At 43.3% G+C, this 27321-nt stretch overlaps 1 protein-coding gene across 3 annotated transcripts; it reads left to right on the top strand.

Moving 5' to 3' along the window:
* The first annotated feature begins 104 nt into the window (after positions 1-104).
* On the top strand, positions 105-27309 carry LOC144941947 (RAB11-binding protein RELCH homolog). 3 transcript variants are annotated; one of them, XM_078868487.1, is made up of 31 exons: positions 106-927; positions 5321-5410; positions 5980-6030; positions 7481-7552; positions 8045-8100; positions 8676-8789; positions 9123-9341; positions 9455-9543; positions 9699-9856; positions 11999-12155; positions 12267-12342; positions 12456-12551; positions 13206-13318; positions 13757-13847; positions 14438-14509; positions 14703-14843; positions 15158-15322; positions 15842-15989; positions 16454-16622; positions 17262-17385; positions 17626-17674; positions 17804-17889; positions 18573-18679; positions 19974-20073; positions 21781-21863; positions 22083-22146; positions 22979-23117; positions 24858-24974; positions 25447-25535; positions 25789-25856; positions 26023-27309. In XM_078868487.1, the coding sequence occupies exons 1-31, from the start codon at positions 288-290 to the stop codon at positions 26135-26137; spliced, it is 3858 nt and encodes a 1285-aa protein (XP_078724613.1). In that variant the 5' UTR covers positions 106-287; the 3' UTR covers positions 26138-27309. The 3 variants fall into 3 exon arrangements, 2 of the variants coding, with proteins under 2 accessions (XP_078724613.1, XP_078724614.1); XM_078868488.1 differs by lacking the exon at positions 5980-6030; XR_013639300.1 differs by lacking the exons at positions 22979-23117; positions 24858-24974; positions 25447-25535; positions 25789-25856; positions 26023-27309 and adding an exon at positions 21182-21261 and having other exon boundaries at positions 105-927.
* The last annotated feature ends 12 nt before the right edge of the window (positions 27310-27321 follow it).

Raw genomic sequence — 27321 nt, 5'->3', positions numbered from 1 at the left:
CCTACCAGCCCCAGATTAACCAATCAGCCTCGCGCGTTAACATCGGTGTCGGAGCACTAGCCAATCGCGTGCTCGCGTTGGGTCAATACGCGCCTACGCGCTGTGGGAATTCAAAGCTGGAATCAGGCCCCACCGATCCGTGTTCATTGGGCGTCAGTGGCGGCGTCTCCAGCAGCACAACGACCACGACGACCGCGCGTCTTCATCTATCACGACGAGAGCGTCACTAAGTGCATCGTCACCACACGCTACAGCTGGAAGCACAGCCCCGATGCCCATGGGTCGCCATGTCCACGCCTGTTAACCCCTTCGTGAGCGACTCCGAAGAGGAGGAGGAGGACCAGCAGCAGGTCCTGCGCCGGGACTCGAACCGAGACGACGACGACGACAGGGGCCAGGACCTGACTCCGTCTTCACGGACCCTATCCCCGTCGTCTTCCTCAGCCGCTGCTGCTGCTGAGACGCGGGCATCCCAGCGTGGCGAGGAGATGGAGTCAATGGAGGAGCAGTCGGGGCAGGGCAATGTTCAGGGGAGTGAGAGTCAACAGGGCCAGGGGAATGAGTGGGAATCTGGGTATGGGCAGGAGTCGGGCATGGAACAGGAGCCTGGCAAGGGCACGGGCTTGGAGCGTGGCCACGACCAAGGCAATGAGAGGGACCGCGGCCAGGGCCACGCGTCGCGCCCGCTGCCGCTGGACGTGGTGGCGGCGCAGCTGCTGCGGGACCAGCTGCTGCTCACGGCGCTCGAGCTGCACAGCGAGCTGCTCGAACGCGACCAGGAGCTGCCGCGGCTGCGGGACTTCTTCTCCAACCCCGGCAACTTCGAGAGACTCGGCCTCCAGTCCCAGCAGCAGCAGCAGCAAGTTCAGCAGCAGCAACAGCAGCAGCAGCATCACCTGCAGCTGTCTGTCCAGCCCACACATCTGCGTGAGTTGGACAAGACACCTACGTTGGTGTGTGTGCAGGCTGCTGGCTCGTGGAATTGTTGCACCGAGGTCGTCAGTGTGGGTTTGGAGGCCTGAACTTCATCCAGCAGTGGATAAGATTGATTGTTAGTGGAGGCGGATTGAGGTTAACATCTGTGTAGTGAAATGTTGTTGCGTTGTGTTTTCCTGATCCCGGAAGCTCTGTCAGGGTTGACCCTGCGTCGTGCTGTGAGGGGTGACCACTATGCGTGCCGAGTTGTTGTGTAGGCTACTGTGGGTCTGCACAGAGGGCACTGCAGCAACATCCATGGCTGTACCGTAAGCCGAGAGCGACCAACATCCAACCCACCACACGGCATGTGGAGGCCGTCATCCAGCAGTGCATTGGCAAAAGTTATATTGATGTGTTATGCTCGGTCTGAGCTGGACGAGCCATTTAACTTCCCACATCTTCACGCTTGAGCACCCATGCGTCGTGTATACACTGGTGGTGTTCTGTGACATCCGTCCGGAAGATAAATGGGCTTAGAGTTGAGGCTGTATCCCCAGCTGTAACCGCATCTGGCCAATTAAAGTAAGCTGTCGAATGGACACACGTGGTAGTTGCTGAACCCTGCTATTAAGAAGCTCTTAATGAATAGGGGTTCACAATATGCCTCTTGGGTGGATTGTATTTAACGTCACGTTGAGGAGGGATTGTTTTGAGAAGCAGGTGTGCTTTGGGAGGATGAACCGGGTGGATGAGACAATCGACGGTATGGCAGTCAACGAAGGGAACAGCGCCAGGGGGAACGTTGCCACAAAGATGAAGCGGTGATATTATCTCGTGTGCAGGAGTTCTATGGATGGTTGTATCGTTACATCGTGAGAAAATGCGATGGCTTTGAGATACCTTCATCCGGCGGTGGATAGATCATGGATGATGATGGTGATGTTTGGAAGTGACCCAAAGCCAGATCTTGGCTTCTGCAAGAGCAGACCTTGGGAGTTGGTTGTTTACTTTATGAAAACTACAAGATCCAGTCGGACGAAGTGATTTTTCGGGGCATCGATGATTTTTCCGGACGAGAGTTTGAGACTTAGGCTCCACAAGTTTCTCAGTAAGCTTTTCGCCTTCAAATTGTTCCAGACGCAATTATATTACAGTATGTTGAAAGTTTATTTTGCCGAGAGTTCTGGTTATATATATAAATCTGTAAGTTATGCATCAACAGCAGTTATTGATGCTTCACTGTTCACCAGAGGTGGGACAAAGTCATTGTTATGCAAGTCCAAGTCGAGTCGCAAGTCGTCAAATTCATGACTCGAGTCTGACTCGAGTCCAAGTAACATGACTCGAGTCCACATCTCATAGGTGGGACAAAGTCATTGTTATGCAAGTCCAAGTCGAGTCGCAAGTCATCAAATTCATGACTCGAGTCTGACTCGAGTCCAAGTCACATGACTCGAGTCCACACCTCTGCTGTTCACTGTAAATGTCACAATCACGATTTCCAAAAGAAACGTTCGTAATTTTCAGCTCCAGCAGGTTTTGTGTGTTTAAAGTCGTCATGATCGATCTGCTGCTGGACGAAGGCCTCCCCAAGCCGTTGCCATCTCTCTTGATCTTGTAATAATCCGCCTGAATAATAATCCACCTGAATCAGAATCTTTGTTTAAGGCTGGAGGAATGCGATGAGCTATGAAGCTCTTTTTCACAGACGACACCCGCACATGAGTGGATTTCATTGCTCCATCTCTTTGGGGGATGGGACACATTCCCTCCGTTAGCTGCCACTCTTTCATTGTTCTCAACCATCGATGTGCCCTGTCATTTCGATAAGTAACTTGTGCGTTTGATGGAAATTTCGTTGGAGATTTTCCTTTAAACAATGTACGTGAACATAACCGTTGACCCTCGTGTTGGCCGCTCCCTGTTGGCTTGGTTACGCGATGCAACTTGTGGGTCGTTTCATTCGATGAGGGTTTTGTTGGGTTTCATGAGCGTTTTAGAGTTTTCATGTGGAGTCCTTCAAAAACCTTACGCAAGAAAAGCATCCGCTGTTTTACAATAACCCGTATGTATGGTGGATTTTTGCAACTGCTCTCATTGGCATTCATCCTCTGTATGGTGCAGATGCCATTTATTGGGTTAAAACGAGATGTAACTTTGAGAAGTGGCTGTACTCATATGATATATAAACATAAAGTGAGATTATTTTACCACGTGTCGTTACTGGCGTGAGTTCTGGGATAGGCATCGGCTGACAAAGGTAATCATTCAGAGACAAAGTTGTCGTGTTAGCATAGCTCAGATGTACTTGAATTGTTTAAAGATTCAAGCCTACAGAGTTCAGAATATAAATAGTTCAGTGAAAATGGGTAAGGTGATATGGTACAAATTTTTGGAAACTGATTATGCTTAGAATACTTTAGACATTAGTTTTGTGTCACATTGATACAGGAATTGCATCTTCACATGAGATTAGCAGGGGACATTAGGTGAGAGACATTGTGTTACAGAGTTCATAATCTTTAAGTACAGTTCCTGATGATGTTGATAGTGATAACGATGATGTGGAACGCAGGCAACCGAATCATGGTAAAATAGGCGACACGTGATGTACAGATTGTTTATTTGGTTATGCCTCTGCTTCTGCTTTGGTCATATGGAATAAATCGATTTAAAAACACACAAAAATGTAGGTACATATGTTGAACATCTTTTGCACCATTCGTAGCTAACTATTCTAATCGGAGGTGCGGGGAAGGACAAACTAAACACAATGCTGTTCTCAAGAAATGAGATGTGCTCCTCACATACATGTCATGTGACCAACACATTTCATGTTCTGAGCCTTGTCGAATTTAATGTGGTGGTCACATGACGTGCATGCAGTGTTTTATGGGAGTCATGCCTTCCTGCTGTTTGTGAGCACGCATTCGAATGTTGGTATTTCTATTTGTTTCCGCCCTGCATTCATTTTCCTGCTGTGGTGGATTTTCACACAATTTACAGAAAGTATTGGATTTGAACCCATTGGAGAAAACTTGAGGCTTTATCAAAAGCGTGTTGAAGGGGCGCAGGAGCTGTGCCATTCTCTCCAACCTAAGGACTGCCATTGTATTACTGTAGAAGGTGGGGTCTCTCTGCCTGCAGTAATTCTGCCAACAAAAGAATTTACCTGAGTATCTTGTTTTGCTGACATCATTCCCCCGCGCTTCGCACTGTATTGTCTTTATACAAGCATAGCATATCTACCTCCCCGCAGTGTGAAAAGGAATGTAACACTGCATCGGTATGTGTTGCATGTGACTCATGTATTTAAAGTGCATGTTACACACTTTTCAGTTTAAATTAGAACTGGGTGGAGTTGTGTGGCTATTACGTAATCGTATGCGACTGTATTTGATGTGTCTAGCTCATTCTTTATTCGTAACTGTGGCCTTGACAGAAGTTTTAGGTTATTTTCTGAAGTTAAAACAAAAGCACTAGCTCTGTTTGCACCACGTGTCGTTCGGCCATGATGTCCGACGTTTCGCTTCATGTTCTGGGAGAATTTTCAGGATTTGGAATGTAGAACCTCCTGGCACATGGAGTGAAAATGTCAGATATCATGCCGAACAACACGTGGTACAACCGTAACAACGCGTGGTACAACCGAATAACACACCAGGGAGCCACATAGCACAACTGTGAAAACCTGTGGAAAATAACATAACGTCATGAAACAGTCGCATTGTATCATGTTCGGTGAAATTCCAGATTGTTTATTTGTTTACAAGTTGTTGGATATTGGCAACTTGCACCATGGGGCAGTTTGAAGAAAGCACAACAGATATATAATTACGGTCTATGCATCCAGAGAAAAAAATATCGCCAATATTTAAAAGAGAGAAACCGTAAGCTCTGTGCCATTGAAATTGCATATTTGGTACTCCATAATAGAGATTTTTTGGGTTATATCGCGTAAATATAAATGTGCCGTCAAGCCCGCAACCACTGTTTGACGAAAAGTATCCTCCCCATAGAAGTTAGTCCGTTTAAAACGTATGCTTTCGCGACCAATATTATCCATAAGAGGTTTTTGGGTTTGAGCGCATAAATATAAATGTGTCGTTCCTCTATTATGGATACTATTGCTTGCGAAAGTCTACGTGTTAAACTGACATTTGCTACTGTATGGACATTACATAGATTACCTTCTTTGCACTGTGTACCATTTTTTTAAGGGATGATGGTAGGTTGTAAATAAGCCGTTCTGAAGGGGGTTATTTTATCCATTCCTTTTTAGATTTCCTTTTTGCTTTTTTCAGGAAAAGGTAAATTTATAATATGTTGTGCCTCAACAGTGCTATTGAAATGTTATTAAGTATTTCTAGTCTGAAAAGGTACCATGAATTTTCTTCTGCAGACCGTGCGGGCAGTCTGACAACGCTGGACTCGCTGGATTTTGCGCGATACTCGGATGACGGAAACAGAGACGTGGACGAGCGTGTGGCAGGTATGACAACAGTCTATGTGGCAACAATGATATTGTTTGTGTTTGCACCTCTTAACCCTGTCGCCCTTGGAAAACACATGCAGAAAACTACACACTTATGACCTTTGAAAGGTTATAGCTTGTTTACTCCCTGTCGAAATCAACAGCTGCAAAGCTGTTAATTATTTTAGAAATAAAATTAACTCTTTGCAAATGTTTATCATTTTGTTATAATCTAATGCATTTTCTTTAAATCCCACAAAATAATTGAACTTATTTACAAAACGACACCATTAATGGGCTCATTAGGAAAAATACTGTACAGTGCCCGCCAGTGCCTGTGCAGCGATAATGTAAACGGTTACCTTTGCATGAATGCATGACAAAGCGCGTGAGATTGCACACGTGCTCCACGCAGCAGCCAGTTGGTTTTTGTTTTTGTGTGTGCACAATAGGCCGGATTGCGTTCGTTCCATGTGTTTATGTGCCAGATCAAAAAAAAAAGGCTTAGATTTGAAGATGCCGTGCGCCCCTAACAACTCGCCGCCTCTCTCTCTGATGCTTCCTTGCTTTTGCGGCTTGCCTGCCAGGCGCCCGGCAGGGCCGGAGCTGTCCTCATGAGTGGCAGGAGCATGTCAAGGGTTGGTACTCACCTGGGATTGTGGCTCTGGGATGGTAGTGCGGAGACCGCAGAGGCGTTTGGCTCCGCAAAATAAAAGAGAATGAAACGGGCGTTTGTGACACGAGCGGTTTCATAAAGTGCATTTGCTTTCTGTGAAAAAAAAATTGATTATCCAAAGAAATACAGTCAACTCTCGATTATCTGTGGAAGCATTGTTCGGGTTGCAGATTAACCTTTCTTGCAGAAAAATATATTTAGGTGTTAAGCTGGTTTAATTATTAGCTGTATCTCACTCATCTCATGCCAATGACTCAGATTCCACGTGACCGCAAACATGTTGGCAATAAAAACGGAGGGCAGCAGTCTGCGTCTCTACCCCAATTTTCCTGATGTAAAATTAAAATATGGTTTATATCGCCTAATGTACATGTATTTTGCATTATCCGTTTTTGTTTTATCCGAGCCACCCTGCACCATACCCCACATAATCGAGAGTTGACTGGAAAAATTGGGATTTTGTGGAATATTGCCTTCACATTTGTAAAGCATACAATATTTATTCATTGATGTTATTCAATGAACGAGCACATTCTAACAAAGAAGGCTTAACATCGTGCATTATGTATCCTTATCTGCATATTACAGTAGCTGCTTGACACAATTGAGCTCCACATTTATTCCCAGATGGTTTGGATAATCAATGTCTCACCGTATTACACCCAGGCCTGATAATTGCTTTGTGCCCATGCGTGCTGGGCAACAGTGAGACGCCTTGTGTTTTATTCAGTTCAGAGCGTTGGGTTTAAATTCGGTGTGACACACAAGTGTGGCAATACAATTACAGTTGATAGCATTACATGCTTAAAAACAACAAGAGAATGATTTCATGTGATAAAAATGCTATTTTATTAATATCCATAGTTGTACATAATAATAGTATAAAAAAAATATTCTGCTAAATTTTGGAAAATGTTTTTTTACACCGACTATGATATTTAAAGAAGGATTAACAGAACAATCTAAAATCTTATATTAAATTTGTATTTCCTGGATGTTAATTATGACACTCCCACATCGCTGGTCATTCATTCCATAATTAGAGTTGCACTGTTTGAATTGCTGTGCTGTGATCTCTCTGTGCTGTGTGCTCTTAATGCCGAGAGGCAACATCGTTAGGCTCTTTCAATCCATTAGTGGCTCAAAGGCTTTCTATCACACGCAATTTTAATTTTCAAAGTATGCAGTGCTGTGCTGTAATGTGTTGTGTGATGCCGTGCGCCTGCGTGTCCTATGTTGGTTGCTATAAAACATGCATTTCCGCAAAGAGAGAAAAATGCACACACATTGGCACATTCTTATCTCTAGGCATGTGGCATTGCTGCAAGTATGTTCGTTTCAATGGTCGTTCTGGGAGCACCTCACCGTCGAGTTGACGTCTCGCGTTTTTGTGTTGTGCCACCCACCGGCAGTGCTGGAGTTTGAGCTCAGAAAAGCCCGAGAGACCATCCAGGCACTCAGGACCGACCTCACACAAGCTGCTGGTAATGCCGCTATCACCTTCACGATGGACATTTTTATCGCGTGTTTTACAACACCTATGAAACGTAACCCAAATATAATAATAGTAATGCAATTTACAATGCCCTCAAAATGTTTCACGGACATAATTCACCATGGGCTCTGAGGCACGTAGAGCTCAGCTCACTGTCCTTGCCCTCTAGATGTATTATTATAACCCAAATATAATAATAATGCAATTTATAATGCGTGTGAATATTCCACGGACATGATTCACCGTGGACTCTTGAGGTGCGGAGCTAAGCTCAACGTCCTCGCCCTCTAGATTAAAGGCTTCTACTACCTAAATCACAGTTCATATTCTACCTCCATTAATACACAGATCCATACCCAAATATGGTTAGAAGAAGAATCTTCCTCTTCATGTGTGAATTATGCGAATGTACATTATCTGGTTTTCCAAAGACAACTTGTTTAAATATTGTAACGGATTCTTGAAACTGTATTTTCTCCAGAAACGAACACACCCACCCAGGAAAAAAACAATGAAGAACAAATGCCGGCCTGTGAGGTAACTTGGCACTCTAACGAATGTCATAGCATTGGTTATATTATTATAGATTATATTCATAACAATTGTGGTTGTTAATATAACCATTATGGCAGTTGTTAACATAGTTTTTGCAGGGTCCAAGATTGAAATATATCTGCACCTCCGATTAGCATGGTTGACTATGTACGGTGCGAAAGAAGTTCACCATACATACAATATCGAGCTTGATGCCTCGGTAGGACTGTGTAAGCTGTGCTTCATTATTGTGACTCTTTGTACAAGTTTGGGTTTAAGTTTCAAACTCACTTTGTTTAACCATGTGAGAACTCAAGAAACTAGGATGGCTTAATTCACAATAGTGATTTGGGTCACCAATTACAAAAGTAAAACTAATATTAAACAAATCAAAACGATCGCATGAGGAATTGACTAGCTATTAACGCTGGGGATAGAACAATGAATTTGGCTCAGATTCATTGTTGCATTGCGGAGCCATGAGAGATGGTGACAGCTAAGGGAGGCCTTCACCGAGAAAAGGTACTGGCTGAAGATGATGACACTGCATATCAGCTGGTTTCCCTGTCAAATACCAGGATCCAATGAGGCCTTTGGAAAAGCGAGCCCTCAACTTCCTCGTGAATGAGTTTCTTCTGAAGAACGAGTTCAAGCTAACCTCCATCACATTCTCAGATGAGAACGGCGAACAGGTGAGCTCTGCTCTAGCATCTTCCGCATTTGTATTTAAAAAAGATTTCCAATTTAGGTTGGGAGCATTAATACTCTGTCTATCTGTAAGGTAGGGGCACACTCACTTCCCTAAAGATGATCGAACATGAAGAAACTTTTCCATAAGTTTGTGTTTTTATTTCTGGATTTGCCCTCGAGAAAAATGGCCCAATGGATGGAACGTTCTTGTTATTGCTCATTAAATACCTCCAAGACAAACGCATGTGGGAAAACATTACAGAATCCATCCATATTCATGATGTTTCTTGTTTTTGTTTGGTTTATGTAACCAATGATATTGATTTCTCCTGCAGGACATCGAAGTGTGGGATGATGTTGGACTCAATATCCCCAAGCCACCTGATCTACTGACTCTCTACCGAGACTATGGGAGCAGGATCGTGCCTCCCAGTGATACCTTGGATGTTGGAGTGGGGCCTGACCACGTAGAAAATCCTGACCCCGACCCAGAGGATGACCCTTCCAGCCTGACCCTTGGAGATCTTCCAGACGGCAGCTTGTCCAACAACCAGGTCCTTCTGATTATTACATTGGTAGCTTAAATATCAATTGAAATGTGGAAAATAATAATGAGATCAATGGTCATTAGTCTGAGAAATAACTTTGCAATTTCAACTTCCAACAGGCAGAAGTGGTGAAGGAATTAAACCAGCTGGTGGAACGGCTTCGACATGAAAATGAATCTCTCACTGCTCAGATCAGACAACTCGAGAGGCAAGTTCCAATCTCCACATATTACCTTGAATACAAATGAATTTTTGTTACTGGTTTAAGTTGCATAGATTTGTTTCAGAGTACTAATTATAATGCGAATAGGTAGGTATGCAGCGCTTATTGACTCGATTCGTATGACTTTGCACCACATTTAGTGAGATTGCAGCACTGCAGTTCCCTGCCGGGATGTCCGTCACGGTGCCAGAAAACAGGCAGGAGGAGGCTGCCACCCCTAGGTCCCCAGGAGACGAAGGGGAGCTCTACATCACCATCCGTGATGTGGCCCCCACGCAGAAGACTGCTACTGTACAAGGTTAGTGCCAGCGAGTTAATTCAACGCTCACGTTTAGGGCACGGAGCCGGCACCACTGACATCCTGCATTTGAATCCAGCTGTGTTGTCTTGGTGTGGTCTGGGACTCTTGTTGTGGTTGTTGTTTGATGCCTTGCCCAAGCTTGCATTTGGTTTTGACAAATCAGCAGGAATTCATGTACTTGTGCAATTTATACTTCCATTCTTTATACTTATTTATTTTAGCGACTTTATTACATTTTCTCTATCTTTTACTCATCTTGTCTTTTGTTTTGTTTGTTGATAGAACTCGCTGACCCATTCCTGCTGGATATCTGTAAACAAAAATAGCTTCATAGCTCATCGGATTCTTCAAAGATAAATAAAGATTCTGATTGCTTTTCAGCCGTTTGTGATAAAACTGGGTTCTCAGTCCAGTTAGCAATAGCTGTGCTGTAAAAAAACATTCAGTCTGTTTTATTTAATTTGGCTAAATAGTAACTTTGAGATGTAAAATGATTGGGTTGACTGTCCTACAAAGAATATGTATCTCCATAGGAGGTTTTGTTTGATAGTGTGCCTGATAATGTGCTACTTAAAGGGATCTCAGAATAATTTCTGTGAACATTTTCTTCTGCGAGCTGCTCTCTGAAACGTAAGCTTTGCCCTCGTCTCCTTAACAGTTTTGAATAGATGCGTTATCTCATGACCATGAGAGCAACAGCTCTGAAAAAAATGCTAATCCAAGAAAAATAAACAATTACACAGTTATGTATTTTATTTAAATCTGCCCAGTATCTAATTCCAATCCTTCAAATACACTTTGTGCATGTCTTATGGCCATTGACCGATCTCGGTATCTTTAAAAACATATCTTATGTTTATAGACTGCCTTGGCTCAAGGCGCTCGATATGACAACGGCACATTTGTATGTTGGTATATTATTTTAAATCACGGATGAGATACTTTCCTGAAATTGGTTGTCAATATTTGTAATTTGCCTTGAGTTGTTTACATATGGAAGGCTGTTGTTTTGTGAGCATTAATGGTGACGATGGAATTTTTCATGTCGCCATGTTGTGTCTGTGTATTTTCGCGAGGTCAGGTGTATTAATTTTATGTGCATGTTAATCTTCTACGTTCAGCCCCGCAGCTAATATGCATGACTAGTCTTGCGCGTTCAGACTGCAAATGCACCCACACCCTTTCGAAAGCAAAAATACACGTACCTATTGGAAATGAATTCGTTACTGTTTTTTGGAGAACCAAGACATGACATAGTTTAGGAAACGAATGAAAGCATTGAAGTAGAAAAATAAATCGGACACATTACTGAAGACATCTTTATAAACAATGACAAACATTAAAGCAGCACAAAGGAGGTTGATTTTTGGTAATCCACAAATGTTAACCTTTGGTGACAGCGATGAAGCTATAACACGATTAAGACTATTAAAAATAATCATAGAAATTGTTTGCAGATCTCTCGCAAAAATTGCCTCTATTCCAGCAATGTGAAACATCAAGAGGAGTAAGTGCCTACCAGTGTGTTAGATAACACATCTTTTATTCAGTGCACATTACCTAATTTGACGCGTGGATCTAAAACATTGATGATATCAAAGAAGATGGCACAAAATTGGAAAAGTTTGCAATGAAGCATGGAGAGGTGCAAGATCTCAACGCTCCGATTAGCACGGTTGGCTACGTACGGCGCAAAAGGAGTTCAACAAACTTGGAATTCCACCGAGAGACAAATACGAACACATGGATCAGAGAGCAATCGCACACTAGATAAATTGTAGAAAGTAAGTAGACTTGGGCAGAATACATCACAAGAAGGAAAGATGCCGGATGGTTGAGATTGACAACAAAATAGCAGTCAAAGGAGGAAACATTTCCTATAAAGGGAAACCACCAAAAAGATGGAGCGCAAAGATCAACTCTAGAGCGAGATGGATTGTTACATCTTGAGATTGTAAGGGATGACTACAACTTGGGGAGGACATAATCCAGCAGTGGATAGTTCACGGCTGTCGATGATGATTGGATATATTAAAATAAAAAATAGATTTCTGTTAAAGATGCGTGATGTTTTATAAGAATTGCATACGTGAAATGTATCCACATTAATATGCTGAACATTCCTCCGTTTACTTTTAGATGCCACACTACAGGGAGAGACTACACGCTCAGATGTGGCCTCTAGTCCCCCGAGCTCCAGCAGCCCACCAGATAATCTAACACTCCGCGACGTCGACGATCACGTGATCAGCGAACAAGACCTGGATGACCAAGTGCAGCTTGAAAAGTCTAAGAGGTATAATTTTTCCGACGAGTTTTTCTTTTTTGCACCTTCAAAAAATATTTAACCCTAAATGGTTGTCAGTCCTCAGGTGTGCCTGTAAGTGCTTTTTATTTTATCTTTCAGGAAACTGCCAGAAACATTTATGAGAACTTTAATGCAGTGCTGCATGACGACCTCCAACTCAAGGCTTGGCTGTGAGGTAGGTGGATTTCTTAGTTCAGTCGAACAACGCTGAGCTGCAGATGAAATTGCGAAGTCGCTGTCCTCTCGGATGTTCTTTGAGCCAAAAATGTGTCAACTTTCACTTCTTAGGTGGCGAAGATTGCCGACTCGGAGAAGAGTGTGATCTCTGTGCTGGGGCGATGTCTGCCTCACATTGTGCCCAATGTCCTGCTCGCCAAACGGGAGGTGCGTTTCGTTGATGGTACTCCTCATGCCTTAGGCATCGAGATGACCATTGCCTTTTTATTGCTGCTATCCAGTTGAGGTTGAAAGCGCTCCAGCATTGGCTCTTGTCCATCCGCTCGCTTGTCCTTTTGTTTGGTAAGATGCCATCATGATCACCGTTGTAACGATGATCCGACATGAACGACACTTTGGTATGATGTCTTTGGGAAAACTGGTCGGATTGATCAAAGCGTTCCACAAAACCAGAGAACAACAAATTGGTTAATATTCTAATTTATTTTGCTTTGTCAGCAAAAAAAAAGCATGTATACAAATAATACATAACCCAAACACAAGCATTGCTTATACCACACTCAATCATAGTGTGGTATAAGCAGCCATTGGTAGGATTTGATTGTATTTTATTCCATCTGCAAATATATTTTTTCCATTATGAAGACGCATATCTCGTAAAGAACAGCGGTCATATATTACATGCCATGTGGGTTCTTAAAGGCAGAATTTTTTTTTTCAGAAGTCACAAATATTCACAGCATAGTGAAACAGTTAATGTAACAAAACAAATTCATGTAAACCTGCCCTGAGTCGTGATTACACGATTGGCTGATTTGTGAAATTCGCTTCTCGTAATCCTCTGTGTTTTTTTTTCCCTAGGAGCTAATTCCTGTGCTCCTATGCACGGCGTGCTTGCACCCAGAATCCAAGCAGCGAGATGAACTCCTCAACATCCTATTCAACCTCATCAAGCGACCAGACGAGCAGCAGCGGTAATTAACGAATTGTTAATTCGAGCGTAGCCATAGTTTTTGCATGAAGCGGTTTGTTTATGTTTGCAACAAAGCCTCACCTATGGGGGTATAACACGATATATTCATTAACCTGATTGTGGAGAATGCGTAACAATACATAAGCAGAGCATATTTTTCCTCTTCATATCTTTCCCTCTATCCACATAAAAAATAAAAGTAGATTTTACACATCCTGTCAGCCACATAGCTTTCTGGGAGTGAATGATTTCAGTAGCGTTGGTTCCAAACAAGCAAACCCTGGACTGGTTTCGACACGCATTGTCTCAACAACTGAATCAGGTTTGTTTGCACCGTTTGCTGGTGAACTGCCAAATTTTGTGGACAAGGACCCTGATTTGTACACTCGAGGGTGTGATGATTCATGTTGGTTTTCATGTGCGTGCTTGCAAATATCAGGAAAACGATCTTGGTTGGCTGTGTGGCTTTCGCACGCCACGTGGGACCAGCCAGGGCAGAATCGGAACTCCTTCCACAGTGCTGGGAACAGGTGCGTGTACCAGCACAGCTACTTTGTATTAGCTTGGGAATTTGTATTCCATGTTCATTTGAGGTGGCTGGGTGACTCAGAGCTATGAGAGCGCTGAGCTGGCACCGCTGAGATCCTGGCTTCCAATCCAAGCAGCCGCCTGTGATTAAACTGGGTTTTTCTCGTGTAATAAGATGATGTTCTCAGCCAGGCCAACAATGAGTGCACTAAAAAGTAATCACACCGAATTAATTTTTTTCTGCACCTAAGTCTGGATAAATTACAGCTCGTAAAATTTTAAAATATTGGTTTGACTTTCATGCCATGAATATTGCTCTGTAGCAGAATGGGTGGGAAAGCGCTGCTCCCACTGTGATGACCAGAGGTCACGTGAAAGGATAGCAGAGGTAACTCTATGGGATTCACTTGCATGGGACGTTCTCTCACACGAAGGGTCGTTCACTGCTCTGCGAAAGATCTCATGACATGACACCGATAGCACAACTGCGATAAAATTGGGGAAAACACACAAAATGAAAGTAATGGAAAAAAATATTGTATGTTTGTTGAATATATACACTGGCTTGTGGTGTATTTCTCTAATGTTACAGATCAGTCACAAGTACCCGGAGAGGCGAGAGCTTGTTGCGGAGGCATGCGGCGTCCTGGCTCCTTACTTGCCTGTGAGTCCACTGCCAGACCCGGAGGTTTGCTGTCAAACAAATGTGTTGTTTCAATATGAGCTCTAGATTCCTTCCTTCCTGTAGCATATGCAATGCCAGTAACTTGCCCGCCACCGGGTAGTGGTTGGATATAACGTGACTTGACAGATGCGGGTTAACCATGGCTCACCCATCCCCATCGGCACATTTCCAGATGGCGATCCGCAGCTCGTTGGTGCTGTCCATGCTGCAGCAGATGCTGCACGAAGACAAGACGGAGACGGTGCGGGAGGCGTCGGTTCGGAGCCTGGGAGTCGTCATCTCGTACATTGATGACCCTGACAAGTACTTCCAGGTCAAAAGCCAAAGTGTCTGAAACGTAAAAATAATGTTCAGTTGAAGAGCGTAAATAAAATGGTAGAATTGGTGGTGGCATCAAAGCACATGGATATACATTATTTGTTTTCGTTCAATTTGTATAAACCTTAAATGATCTCTTCTCGCGCACAATATGATGCATATATTTTTAGCATAAGACTCATGTTTTATTGACGAATCATTGCATTGTCACATGCCTAATATTAAAAACAACTCTGCATATTGCACGTGTTTGCAGCTGTGCATGCTCGGTTTTCTGACCAACTCGACGAACGCCTCTACTTCCTGCAGGCATTTGATCTGCTGCTCATGGCTCTACGGGACACGTCGGAGCGTGTGCTGGCAGCAACTCACCAGACCTTCCTGCCGGCCTTTGGCATGTGGGCCTGTGAGCTGGCTCGCGTGCAGACGCACCTGGCCAACTCGCTGCTCAGCAAGGTGGAGACGGCCGTCCTGGTGAGTGAGCACGGTGCCGGACAATCTTTGGCTGTCATTCCGATCCTTGTACAAGTTAAGAGGGGGGGGGGGCTCATTGAGTGGGTGAGCAGCTGGTATGAATGCCTATAAGTGACGCTGTCGATATGGAGTAGGAAAGAATCAGTTCCTACTGCATGAAGGTGCTGTAGTCGAGGGGATAGAATACACGGTTTCTTAGTTTAACATGTAAATGTTTCTGGTATGATTCCCTACTTCAGTTGACTGTACATGGTGTTTCCCTCAACCCCCTCGGCTATAAGACTCTCTCCATCGATGTGCAGGAGTATGTTTGGTGAGGTCTATTGTTTTGAAGTGAGGTCTCTTGTTTTCCCCCAGAGTCTGCCAGGGGTAAGGGAGATGTAGTCCCCTCTGCCCCCATTAAGGTTATGGCCTATGCTGGTCAGTCCCACACGAGGCACTCCAGTGCAAAAACTCTTCTTGTGTAATTTAAACTGACCGCACGTCACAATTCTGTGGAACGTGTTTTTAAATCAACAGGAAGAGAACTCCATTCTCGACGAGAGCAAGTTGCATCAGTATATCTTGGCCCTGCAGTCCTTGGTTCCATTCCTGTTCCTGTTTGTGCTACAAACATCTCCCTTCGCGGAAGAAGCAGAGGCCTGCACCAACGCCCCCAAAATCGAAGGTACAAAACTTTGCTGTTGGTGTATTCGAGCCTGAAAGTTATTTATTTGATCGAAATTGATGTTTGAGCTCACGATACATTCAATCATCGAATCATATGTCGATTACTGTATTTAGAACTCATCCAAGTTACCTTTCAGCTTATGCAATGGATGAGATAGAAAACATATATATAAGAGTAGAAGCAACAGACAATACAATTGAGACATGGAATAGATTCCCCCGAATCATGACATTGCATTGAATTATGGCGAAGGGAGAATCACCTCCGATTAGCACAGTTGGCTACATACGGTGTGATAGATCAACATACATCATTACACACCATACCTTACTGCCGGCATCGGCTTCACTTTTTAATTATACCCAGAAATTAAGAATCGAGCCATGTAGGCGTATTTGTAAAATTCTGCTTTAATCAACAACCACGCTCGTGTTCCACACGTGTGTCTCGTGTGTTCCCAGTGGGCCGTTTCCCGAGCACGGCGTGCCGTCTCGCGGAAGTGACGGTGGCGGCGGGTGGTCCAGAGAGGCTCTCGTCGCTGCTCGTGTTGTACGAGCGCCGGCTGGATGGTCTGGCCGACGACCCGGACACCCAGGCCTGGGAGAGCATGCGCTGGATCCAGCACAACATGTCAGCATGCCGTAGCACACATTGTGAACAGAGTATCACAGTAAAACTCGCACGTACAGGTGACCAAGCGGCTGCTCAGAGGTCGGAGCGCTCGCCTGGTTACCGCTGAGAGTTGCCCGTGATTGCACTAGGCTCTCAAATGTAGTTCTGTGGACTTAATTTGACGAAATTCCACTTGTGAGAATTAAAATATCAGATTCACTGTAATGTGATGAAGATGTATCTCTATAATAGGGTAGGTGGACAAGGGTTGCCTCTCAATAGTGGTCCCTTGAAAGGTTCTCAGAAGTACTTCTGTGTTATCTGCATCTGCGGACCATTTTCTAATACAGGGTGTCACACTGCTCTGCGAGTTCCTGATGGTTTCTTCATCTGATGACAAGATGCCAATAAAGCAAACGCAAATAAAACTTGGGGAAGATGCATGAAAAAAAATGCTCATTTATATTCCAAGACAGAGTTCATTTCAGTACTGCATCACATTTTTTTGCCCCCCATTGAAGTGCCGATGCCATAACTGATAACACAACTTGTACCATGCAAATTTCGCAAACCAGCTAAAGTTCAATCGCAACTCGGAAGGCGTTGGTGCCCAGCTCAGAGCTAACTCCTGGCTTGCTGTGTTTTGTCTGTTCGCAGGCTACCCCGGCTGGTGGAGGTGGCCTGTAAAATCCCGGTGACGTCGCCATCAGCTGTTCACGATTTGGCGACCTTTGTGTCCACCTTATGCAGGACTTTTGGACGCCAGTTCACAAGCGGCAAAGTGAGACAACTTACGAGTGGTCTTGTGACATTGTCAACGTGCTTTGTAGCAGCTTGTGACTGTGGTTAATATATTTTCTTCCAAAACTTGAATTGCTTTTCATCGTGGCGTTATCTACAAGTGGATACCGCCTCAAATAAGGCAATTTCTTTCAAAGCTTGAACTGGTCTTTACGAACATGTCTGACGATTTATTGTCCACAGTTTACTAAGAACAGTATCTGCTGGTGTTTACTTTCAGGTCAAACCCCTGTTCCAAAAGCATTTGGTCGCATTACAGAACAATCCTGGTAAGGTGGCACAACAGAGTTCATTGTAATAATTTGCTTTCTATGTACAGCCCTGCAAAAGAATTTAATATTTCCTACATCGGAAGTCTCGTTTAACTTATTAACAGGTATTTTTTGTATTTTAAATAGATGCTGCCACCGTGACTGCAAACTCTCTGTTGGCCAAAGCCACAGTGCCTGTTTATGCCTTGGGTATCCTCACCTGCTACACCGAGGTACGGATGCATTCATTAACAATTGAATGCTTTAACCAGCTCGCTTGGGTATATAAGAGTCCATACACTTTACTCAAATGCTAATGATAAAGTAACAGTGCATTGGCAATAAGAACTGCGATTGTAATAACATTACGTGATATATTTTAAACCAAGTACAGTACTTGCAAATCTCATCAGATCTCTTCAGTTGTCAAAAGAAAAGGCAGGCTTGAGCCTGTGTAGGGCTTGGATGGGTGGCCACCATGTACGATAGTTGGCTGTGGGGCTTCGAGGTGGGTAGCAGTGCAGCAAGATTAATTGTTGTCCTGTACTTGTATGCCCCCACATCTATACTCCTTCACCAACTGGCCACCATGGCATAGTACGGTCAAATAACCCCACGATCAATGTGGGGGTGCCCTCATTTAGCAGTGGATTGACATGATGTAGTTTGTATACGTTCTTTACTTAAGACATGCTTCATAATTGATTTTTGGGTCCGATCGATGAAGTAAAATATATTTATCGTCCACCTTCACGCGACGTAGCTAATAACTAAGCTAGTCACGTGAACAAATGTGCCAAATTATTACTGCTTCACCGCATCCACGAATTAATGTTCCTGTTATGCAGTGGTTTTTTTGTGAAAGTGATGGTGTTTGAAGTTTATTTAATCGTTTTTTTGTGGATTTTCATCTTAGGAATCCGATCGTAAGCTGCTTTCAAGCTTCATGGAGGATGTCATGATGAAACTTTCTGTAAATCAGTTGCCTCTAGACAGCCTCAAGGTCACATTTGTAGAACTTGGGTGAGTGTGCTTATCTTTTGAAGACTGCCTATGCAATGATTTTTTTCCCAAAATGTAATTTTACTTTCTAGTTATTATGTTTTGCCCTTAGCTTAATCCGTAAATATATTTTCATGAGCTGACAAGTGAATGGTTATTAAGCAAACCCCTCCAAACCGTGTTATTCCAAAAGATAATTAAATATTCTGTCAGCACCACGTTATTACTTTCTCACATGTTGTTTGTGAACTCGTACAACGAAGTTTGTCCTCCACCAGCTCAGTATCCCTTCATATATATCCTGGCATGGAGGGCCTCTATTAAATCTCTTGTCATTACTACTTTTGTTTAATTTTCCATACCAGCATGTACTGCATTCAGAATCCAAAAACTGTAAACATTGTTGTGGGATATCCATTAAAATGTCTGTTATTCCGAGTCTTGGCGCTAGGTGTTGTGTGTGTAGCGTCCTCTCTCGTCCTCCCTTATGGTTAGCTGGCAGCATTGTAATTCCATTATCCACCTGCAGCTCAGCACTCTCTCAACTGGCACGAAATTTTCCATATCCTGCTGTCATTCCTACCCCCCCCCCCACCTCTTCCCGAGTAATACAATCAAACGAGCATTCCGGGACGGTAATGTGAACTTACACGAATCCGTTGCAGACTCTCAAATTCTCTGCACGCCAAAGCGGTGTAGATGGCATTGCTCCGTGCTGCGTGGTTCCGCTGTGGTAGAGAGATATTTTAAATGACGAGAACGGTGGAGGAATTTCGGAATGGCCCAATGGGCATTTGGTGTTTTGGTACTAACGCTGTGGAATGGCTTGCTCAGCAATGTCCTTAATGCACTCACGATTCATCAACCCTTGATGAAATTAAAGACATTATTTCCAGATAACTTTTGAATAATTCAAATGAAGTGGACAAGAAAGAGAGAAGACTCGATCACTCGTTAGCTTTAGTTTATTCGTGTTGTATATGTTGTCTATATATTTTATTGTTTTTAAGCAACGTATTTAGTGTGCAATCATGTACTATAGGATTCATGTATCGTCATGTGGATGGACTCGCTGCTGCCATAGCTTAGTTGGATGTCCACCACTGGCTCGGCTGTAAACGAGAGATTAGCACTGCCTCAATGCTCATTTGAGCAGGAAATCACTGACTCTCACTTTGTCCGATCTCAAATACCCCTTTGCTCTGGCACCTTGAGATGCACTGCATGAAAAGCAGCGTATACATTTTAAATGATGATGTGGTGTGACGAGAAGTCTGTACGGTCACACTGCTACCTCTGTGCCTCCCCATCTCAGGGCCAACCCAGCCTACCACGAGATGCTACTGGCTGTGCTGTGGTGCGGGGTGGTGCACACCTCCCCGCAGGTGCGCTGCACGGCCGCCAAGATGTTTGAGGTACTGAATTCGAGCGTGTACATGCCGACAACACACCGAGGGCTTCGTGACCATGATGTGTGCAGTGCTCACGAGCGGACTTCCGTGCACACAATGAATCGGGAGCACGCCACAGAGCGTGACGGAAGGGCAGGTTCACTCTGAAATGAAGGAGGTGCTCAATGTCACTGTCAGCCAGGAGACCTCGCTTGCTGCAATGTCTCACACTCGTTAACCAGCATATGTTGTTTCGTGAAATAAGAAAATTAATTAATTCTAAGTTTAGCAAGAGATTGAATAGACTCTTGTATGTTGGGTTCATGCACACAATGTTTTTTTTTATGTAGGGGATTTAGGCAGTCGAGCATGAAGGCCTTGTCTTATAAAATGAGAGCTGGCATGTTATTGTTCAACAACACTGTGACCTTAAAGACTTAATTAAAAAAATATTCCTGATTCATACGCATTATGTAAGTCATTCTGACATCTGCAAAATTTAGTTTCAATGTTTCATTTGAGAGTCTATTTAATGCATTGCATTGGCGTCTAGACGTAGTTATTCATTTTCGAACATAGTTCTTCTGGGAGGTTTGAATAATTTACTTTTCTATTTAATAACTGGGATGAGATTTATGTAAAAAGTTTTTTCTTTTTTATTCCGGTTAAAAATGTTCAACGTAAACACAATTTGAAGTCGTACATGCAGTAAAAAAAACATTGCTTTTCAAAATAATACATTTACACACAAATCAAATTTTAATCTACAAACGTCCAGTGTTCAGAGCCATTGACAAAGTGCCTAGAATCTACAGGTATGACAGTTGAGTTCTTCATTTTTATTTTCCATTATGGCATTTCGTTAAGCATACATGCTTTTGAAAATGCATTACAGAGTCATTACACGTTTTGCATATTGCTGTATCTTCTTCTTCTTCCAGTTCTTGTCATTTCTTGTTTTTTTGGCTTTACACTCTTTGATTAGTGTCATACGGGCCTTGCTGCATTGTGTAACTTGTCCGCCGTATGACCTGTTGTATATGTGTAGTGGTAATCGTGCCCCACCGCCTTCTTCTCTGTTCCTCCATCCAGTGGCATGTATGTTTTCTGTTGTGCATCGGTATCCACTCAGGAGGGTGTGTGTGACAGTCTGATAGCACTGAGGCCTGTCGCTGCTCTTAGCCTTCTCTGCACTCCCTGGGATGCTTTACAGTAAGTGTGGGGTTCTGTGCAGGAATGTTTGCTTCTGTGTATATACGACCTATTTACATGTGCCGTCCCATTCACATTCCGTTTTTCCACCCCCCTCCCTCGCGCACCACCGAATGTTTGCGACCGGTGATGTAGTTGTTTCAAGTATCCTTTTAGTTTAAATGACGAACCTCAATTTATTTCACGTCAATTAGCTGAATATAAATAATACATTGGATATGCTAGTATTCTTTTTTAGTTTGTGCAATAGAAATTGTGAGTATTGTTCACCGCAACACTCGTCGCAAACATTGCTTTCCTCCATTCTAGCTTTTTTCCTGCTGGCTGTTCCATGAAAACACCATAACTTTTACTTTTTCACCATTTATAAAGTATTGACCACGTTGCATTGCAAGTAATGGAAACTGTATGCAGAACCAATAACCGTGTGGCAGCTTTGGCACGCGAAGCCACATTTATCGAGCTGTTGATGAATGGACTCTACCCACGATCTTAACAAATCGGTGCTTTTTGTCTCAGCTGGCTTTGAGAGGGATGCACGAGGCCCTGATCGACAAGCGAGTGGCACCTGCTCTCGTCACCCTCTCAAGCGACCCGGAATTGTGAGTGTTTGTCGGTAGCGTTATCGTCGCTTAATTTTTATTGTCGTCTGCCACTGTTGGTAAGAGACTTAGTAAATTACACACTGTTCATTTATTACATGGCGGGAGGGTGTATTTAATAATTTTTTTTGGGAAGTGGAGTGCACTGGAAAGCACGGTGTGCTGTTATTGATAAGTATGTTTCGCTCACTTTAATTATGCTTTTTTCTCGTTTTGCAGTTCAGTGCGAATAGCTACAATTCCTGCGTTGGGAGCTATAATTGAAACTGTGACACAAAAAGAGGTACGTTACATCCTTCTGCTGCGCTTAGTCAACCAAACAAAACCTGGCTTTGTCCACTGGTGCCAAAAACACACCCCTCGCGAGACTCTTGATGGTGGTGGCTGTGGAGCCAGGCACCTCGTGGGCTCCGAACGAAACCCTTGGCAGATAAGAGGCACCCAGTAGGGTACAGCCCTGTCAACACAACTCGTTTTTTTTTTATCCCACTTGCTGCTAGCTCATTATTGCCACGGCCGTGGCATGTGTTCCTTGTACATGCGCACGCACATGAAATGTGCCCTGTGTTTCTTGCCGGTGTCACCAGTGAAACTGTATCCTGTATTCAAACGTAACAAATGGCAATTTAACATTCAGGAGAAATGTAAACCTTGACCTTACAACTTGCGTTGTTTACCATACCTCACTTATAAGCATGTTTGTAACTAATTAATGGTCACAAAGTGTAAGCACGCGACTGGTAAACCCATATAAACGCCCAACACCTCAGCCTCGTGACTTTCACTGATGTAACATTAGATTTTCTGTGGTTGGGTCTAAGAAGACCTGTACTAGCAATGATACTTGTTCTATTTTGTAATAAGGTGTTAAATGTTTTGTATAAGGGCATGCAAGCGCCTGTAGTGTGTATACCAAAGCCATAATGCACGGTCTCTTGGACCCAGTTCTACATCCTCAGGTTAATAAAACAAGTAGTTTTCTTGGTGATTGGCTTTTACTAACAATTAAATGACTGGCCTTATTCCTTTTAGATGGACGTGCTGCAGTACTTAATTGAGATGTGTTCACCTATTTTACGTGGCCATTTTTTTTCTACCCCCACCCCCGCGACCAGCTGCTGGAGCGGGTGAAGATGCAGCTGGCGTCCTTCCTGGATGACGGGCCGGGCGAGGAGCAGCACGCGCTGCAGCTGGAGATCATCCGAACCCTGGGCCGCGTCGGGCCCAATGCAGAGCCGCGCTTCCGGGACGAATGTGAGATGCGCTCATTCGGCCACTGACCCAGCCCATTCGCTCGCTTATCACAGTTCCTCCAACACTGCCAAAGATGATGGGGCCCCACCAGGGTAACTGCTCCTTATCTTGAAACTGCTCTGGAAGTTCTACTGCGTAGGATTTCGCAGTTGTGCCTTGTGGCTCTCTGAAGTGTTTAAAGGTACTGCGTGGTGTTTGGCACGGTGTCCGACCTTCCGGTCCACATGCTGGGAGCGTCTTCAGGAAGTGAATTGATTTTCCCCACTTGTATGGAGCTGTTATGTATGTATGTTGATCTTCTTTCACACCTGTATGTAGCCAACCTTGCTAATCGGAGGTGCGTGCACAGTTAAATGTCAGTCATGCCAACCTACACAAGGTACAACCTGAAAACACATCGCAGAGAGGGCACTCTGAAGTGGTTTGACAAAGGCAATTATTTTGGCCGTTTTGTAAAGTGGCATCGTCTATAAATATGTCTGCACTGACAAACGTGCAGCTGTAAATGCGTGCGTGATCGCAGGATATACAGTATTCCGGCACTTGGTGTGGTTTCAGCCGTCTTCTCAATGTGTGCTGTTAAAGCTGGCATTGTTACTGCCTTCATACGCACATGGATTTTTTAAAATCATTATTTTTTACATTTGTTCATCATAGTTCAATTTAGCTACGGACGTCATGTCAAAACCTTTCCGTAATGAGCTCTGCAGCTAATCTTATACCAATCTGTCGGAGAATCGCCCGAGATGAAGACATCGCACAACTATTTCTGAACTCACTTGAACTTGTTTTTTTGTAAACACTAGCAGCATACATCATTACGTCTTGCAAATATTGCAGCATTTCAATGAATCCAGAGTAAAACTTTTTTTTAATGATTTTTGTGGATCTGTGGTGACTGGGCTGACACCATTATCGCAACAAAAATCTAATTGGTAAATGATGAGATAAACCGATCAAAACAGAATAATAGTGCAGACTATAACAAGATGTTAAAATGTGTAAAAGCACATAGCCTTTGTGGATGTAGAAAATAACCATCAGCATTTCCTAGAAAAGAGTGCATTGTGGTCCTCGTGTCTGAGAAAACCATAAAAGTAAATTTGAGCAAATGTGACATTTGTGTGTCAAGCTTGAGACCGTTCTCGCGCAACATTGAGCATCGGGTTAGACGACGGCTGGTTACCAGCTTAGCACCCAGGACTCTGCAGCGCTGGCTCGGTGCTCAGCCGCCACCTGGCTGCCTCAACGTGCACACGTGCATCCTCGCTGCAATTGTATCACAGGCAGACGCCCGTGGTTAACCGGGTTCTCAATTAAGTTGATGATCTTAGCCCAGACGCCAATCCACTGCACATGCAATAAAACGTGACATATTTTGTTTTGTACTTAATTTAACTCGTAAAATATTGGTTTTACTAATGTCATGTAAGTCACATTACTCTCATGTGGCAGGGTGCGTGGGAAAGTGCTTATCTGAGATTGTGTGGACCAGCGATCTCTTGAAGGGGATATCTGCTTCTGTGGGTCATTCACTAAACACGAAGGGTTGCATTGCTCTGCCTGAGATACTTCGTCTCATGAAATTACACGATAGCACGATCAGGATACAATTAAAGAAAAATAACAAAAAACAGTGATCGGTCAATATGTTAGTTTACGGAGGATGATTTTTTGGTCGTCATTCACCGCTGATTTAATGTTTTATTTGGTTTGGTTTTCCCTGTGGTGCATGTGCAGTCATGCTGCCGAGCCTGCACGTGCTCAGCATGGGTAACAACCAGCAAGCGACGGACGGCAAGCGAATGGAAGTGGCTGTGCAGCTCTTTGAGGCGTACAGCGCGCTGGCCTGCTGCTGTATCCTTCACATGGGGGGGGGGGGGAGCTCCCTGTGTCATCAAAACCCATAGCAGAATCGCTGCCACGTTGTTGCTGTACACATTTCAGGAATTTAAAGTACTTGGGTTCACGCACTTCAACAAATATGGAAAGGACATTCCAGGGCGTATTATTGCGCGCTGTTTTATCCAAATCACATGAATGTACTTTTATCATTTATCACGATCAAATATTTTCTCCTCTTGTTTCATATCTCTGCTGTGACACACAAGTGTCTGTTTGGAAAAAACACACTTATCTGCTTGGAAAATCGGGAGATGTTAACACCACCCATGCACGTCAAGAGTGTTTTTACTGAATTCTCGCCAAGGACATTCCATCTGGAAAATGTGATTTTTTTTTCTTCGTATAATTACATTGTTTTGATATTTTCCAACCCCCAAGCTCTCTTCTGGCATATTTTTCCTTGACTGCGCTGTCTGGCCACCAGTTATCGGAGAGGACGTGATGGTGCAGCACTTCCTGCCGGGCCTCCGGGCCCTCCGTACAGACATGGAGCATCTTTCTCATGAGCATGAAGTCAGTCTCTATTTTCATTCCCAAAATAATTCCCACATTCACACAATCGTTAACGAAATGCATTAAAGTTAGCGAGCACTGTATTTCTCCGTAGCCGATTAAGAAATCTGAAATTGTTATTGTTTTGTCGTGTACTTTGAATAAAGTCTGCAGTTCATTTATCTTGTTTCTGGGTAAGAAAGTCTGCCTCCTCAACTGCTGAATTACTTGAAATACATCCATCTAACATGGGTGCTTACTGCGTTCCGTGCAGGTAATCCTTAGCTCAATGATAAAGGATTTTGAATTCAAACTGGATGGCAAAGCCACAGCTGATCCCAGGTAAGATTCTACAATGAGTTGACTCACACGTGCATTGCTACCACTTATTTGAATACCCTCCACGTATTTACGTTCCATTATAATGAGATGTTACACTCATGATGAAGTGAGGGAAAAGACTGAACGAAAAAAAACTGTGTGTTTTGTGCGTAATATTATTTGGCAGCCTGCCCAGCCCCGTGCTCATGGAAGATGCGAAAAACAAGTTTTTTAGCAAAGTTGGTCAGCTGACAACCAGTTCTAGTACTGCGTTCACAAGCATGTTGAAGCGGAAAAAATAAGGTACATACATTTGTACAGCATCTTAAAAATGTTAGCACTTGTACAGATGCAAATGCCTCGCTCGTTATTCTCTGGGGAAATCCACCCCACAATTTACACTGGACACCAAATTTTGCTGCTATAATTTTTTTTGCTCAAACATCGGTTTCAAACTTTGGGAATGTTAACATATATTCATTCGCTTTTTTTAGATCATCTAAAATATTGGGAATTTGAATGTGTAATGATTGTTTTAATGACTCATGTTTTGGTTTCTATGGTAGAATTGTTTTGCTACTTAAAATGTTAGGGTATTACTTTGTAAGTGTAATTTCATGACGTATACATGATGAATCACACGCTACATTTATTTTGAGAGTGCTGTGTGGAGGCTAACATGTTGAACCCCCGAGTTGATGAGTTTAATTCACGTTCATTTATTACTATTAAACATTTGTTGAAGACCTTGCGGTACGTGAGTATATATTTATCATTCCTCTGGCCTCACCCAGCAGTAAGATGGGTAAACACCATCTATTATTGATGGAATACAATGTAGGTACTTGAGAGGCTTTTCAGCTCTTGTGGCTAATTGCTTTTTGAAAGACAGACCCACTACCCATAGTGGCAGTTGGCTCATGATTCAGGGTACACTGATAATGTTTTTTTAAATACTCTCCGACATTGTAGATCAAAAGTATCATTGAAGAGCTCATTACATTTTCTTGACTACACTTCAGGTCGTCCGTACACTACTATGTTGTCTTTGCGTGCCTGTGTTGCATAATGCAAAGGGCTTTAATTGGTACAGTCACTAAGTGTGAAGCTTACTTGATGAGCTGATGGGAATCAAAATATTTGTTAAGAGGAGGATGATTACCAAGTAGATTTTAAACTGTGTGTGGATATAAGTTATACACGCTTTCATTGTGAACAGCGTACAATCAGATGTGTTGTGTGTGATCAATGTTCATTTTTTATTGAAAGGTGGCTTTATTGGATATGTTGCACTGAATCATTGCATGTGCTGGAGGGTGAAATACGTTGCGGAATGGAACAATCTTATGTATTACGCTGATGTTTTTCATTGCGATAAGTACAGTATTGTACAATAATGTATTCACGTTGCCGTCTTGAGCTCTATTTGTATTTCGGAGCCGGAATTTTGGCTGTGTCTGAAATAAATGTGTGGTTTCTACTGTAC

Source organism: Lampetra fluviatilis, chromosome 26 (genome assembly GCF_964198595.1).
Source record: "Lampetra fluviatilis chromosome 26, kcLamFluv1.1, whole genome shotgun sequence".
In the NCBI taxonomy this organism is placed as follows: Eukaryota; Metazoa; Chordata; class Hyperoartia; order Petromyzontiformes; family Petromyzontidae; genus Lampetra; species Lampetra fluviatilis.
Note: the sequence above shows the minus strand (reverse complement) of the source record. Positions and strands in the feature narration are given on the sequence as shown.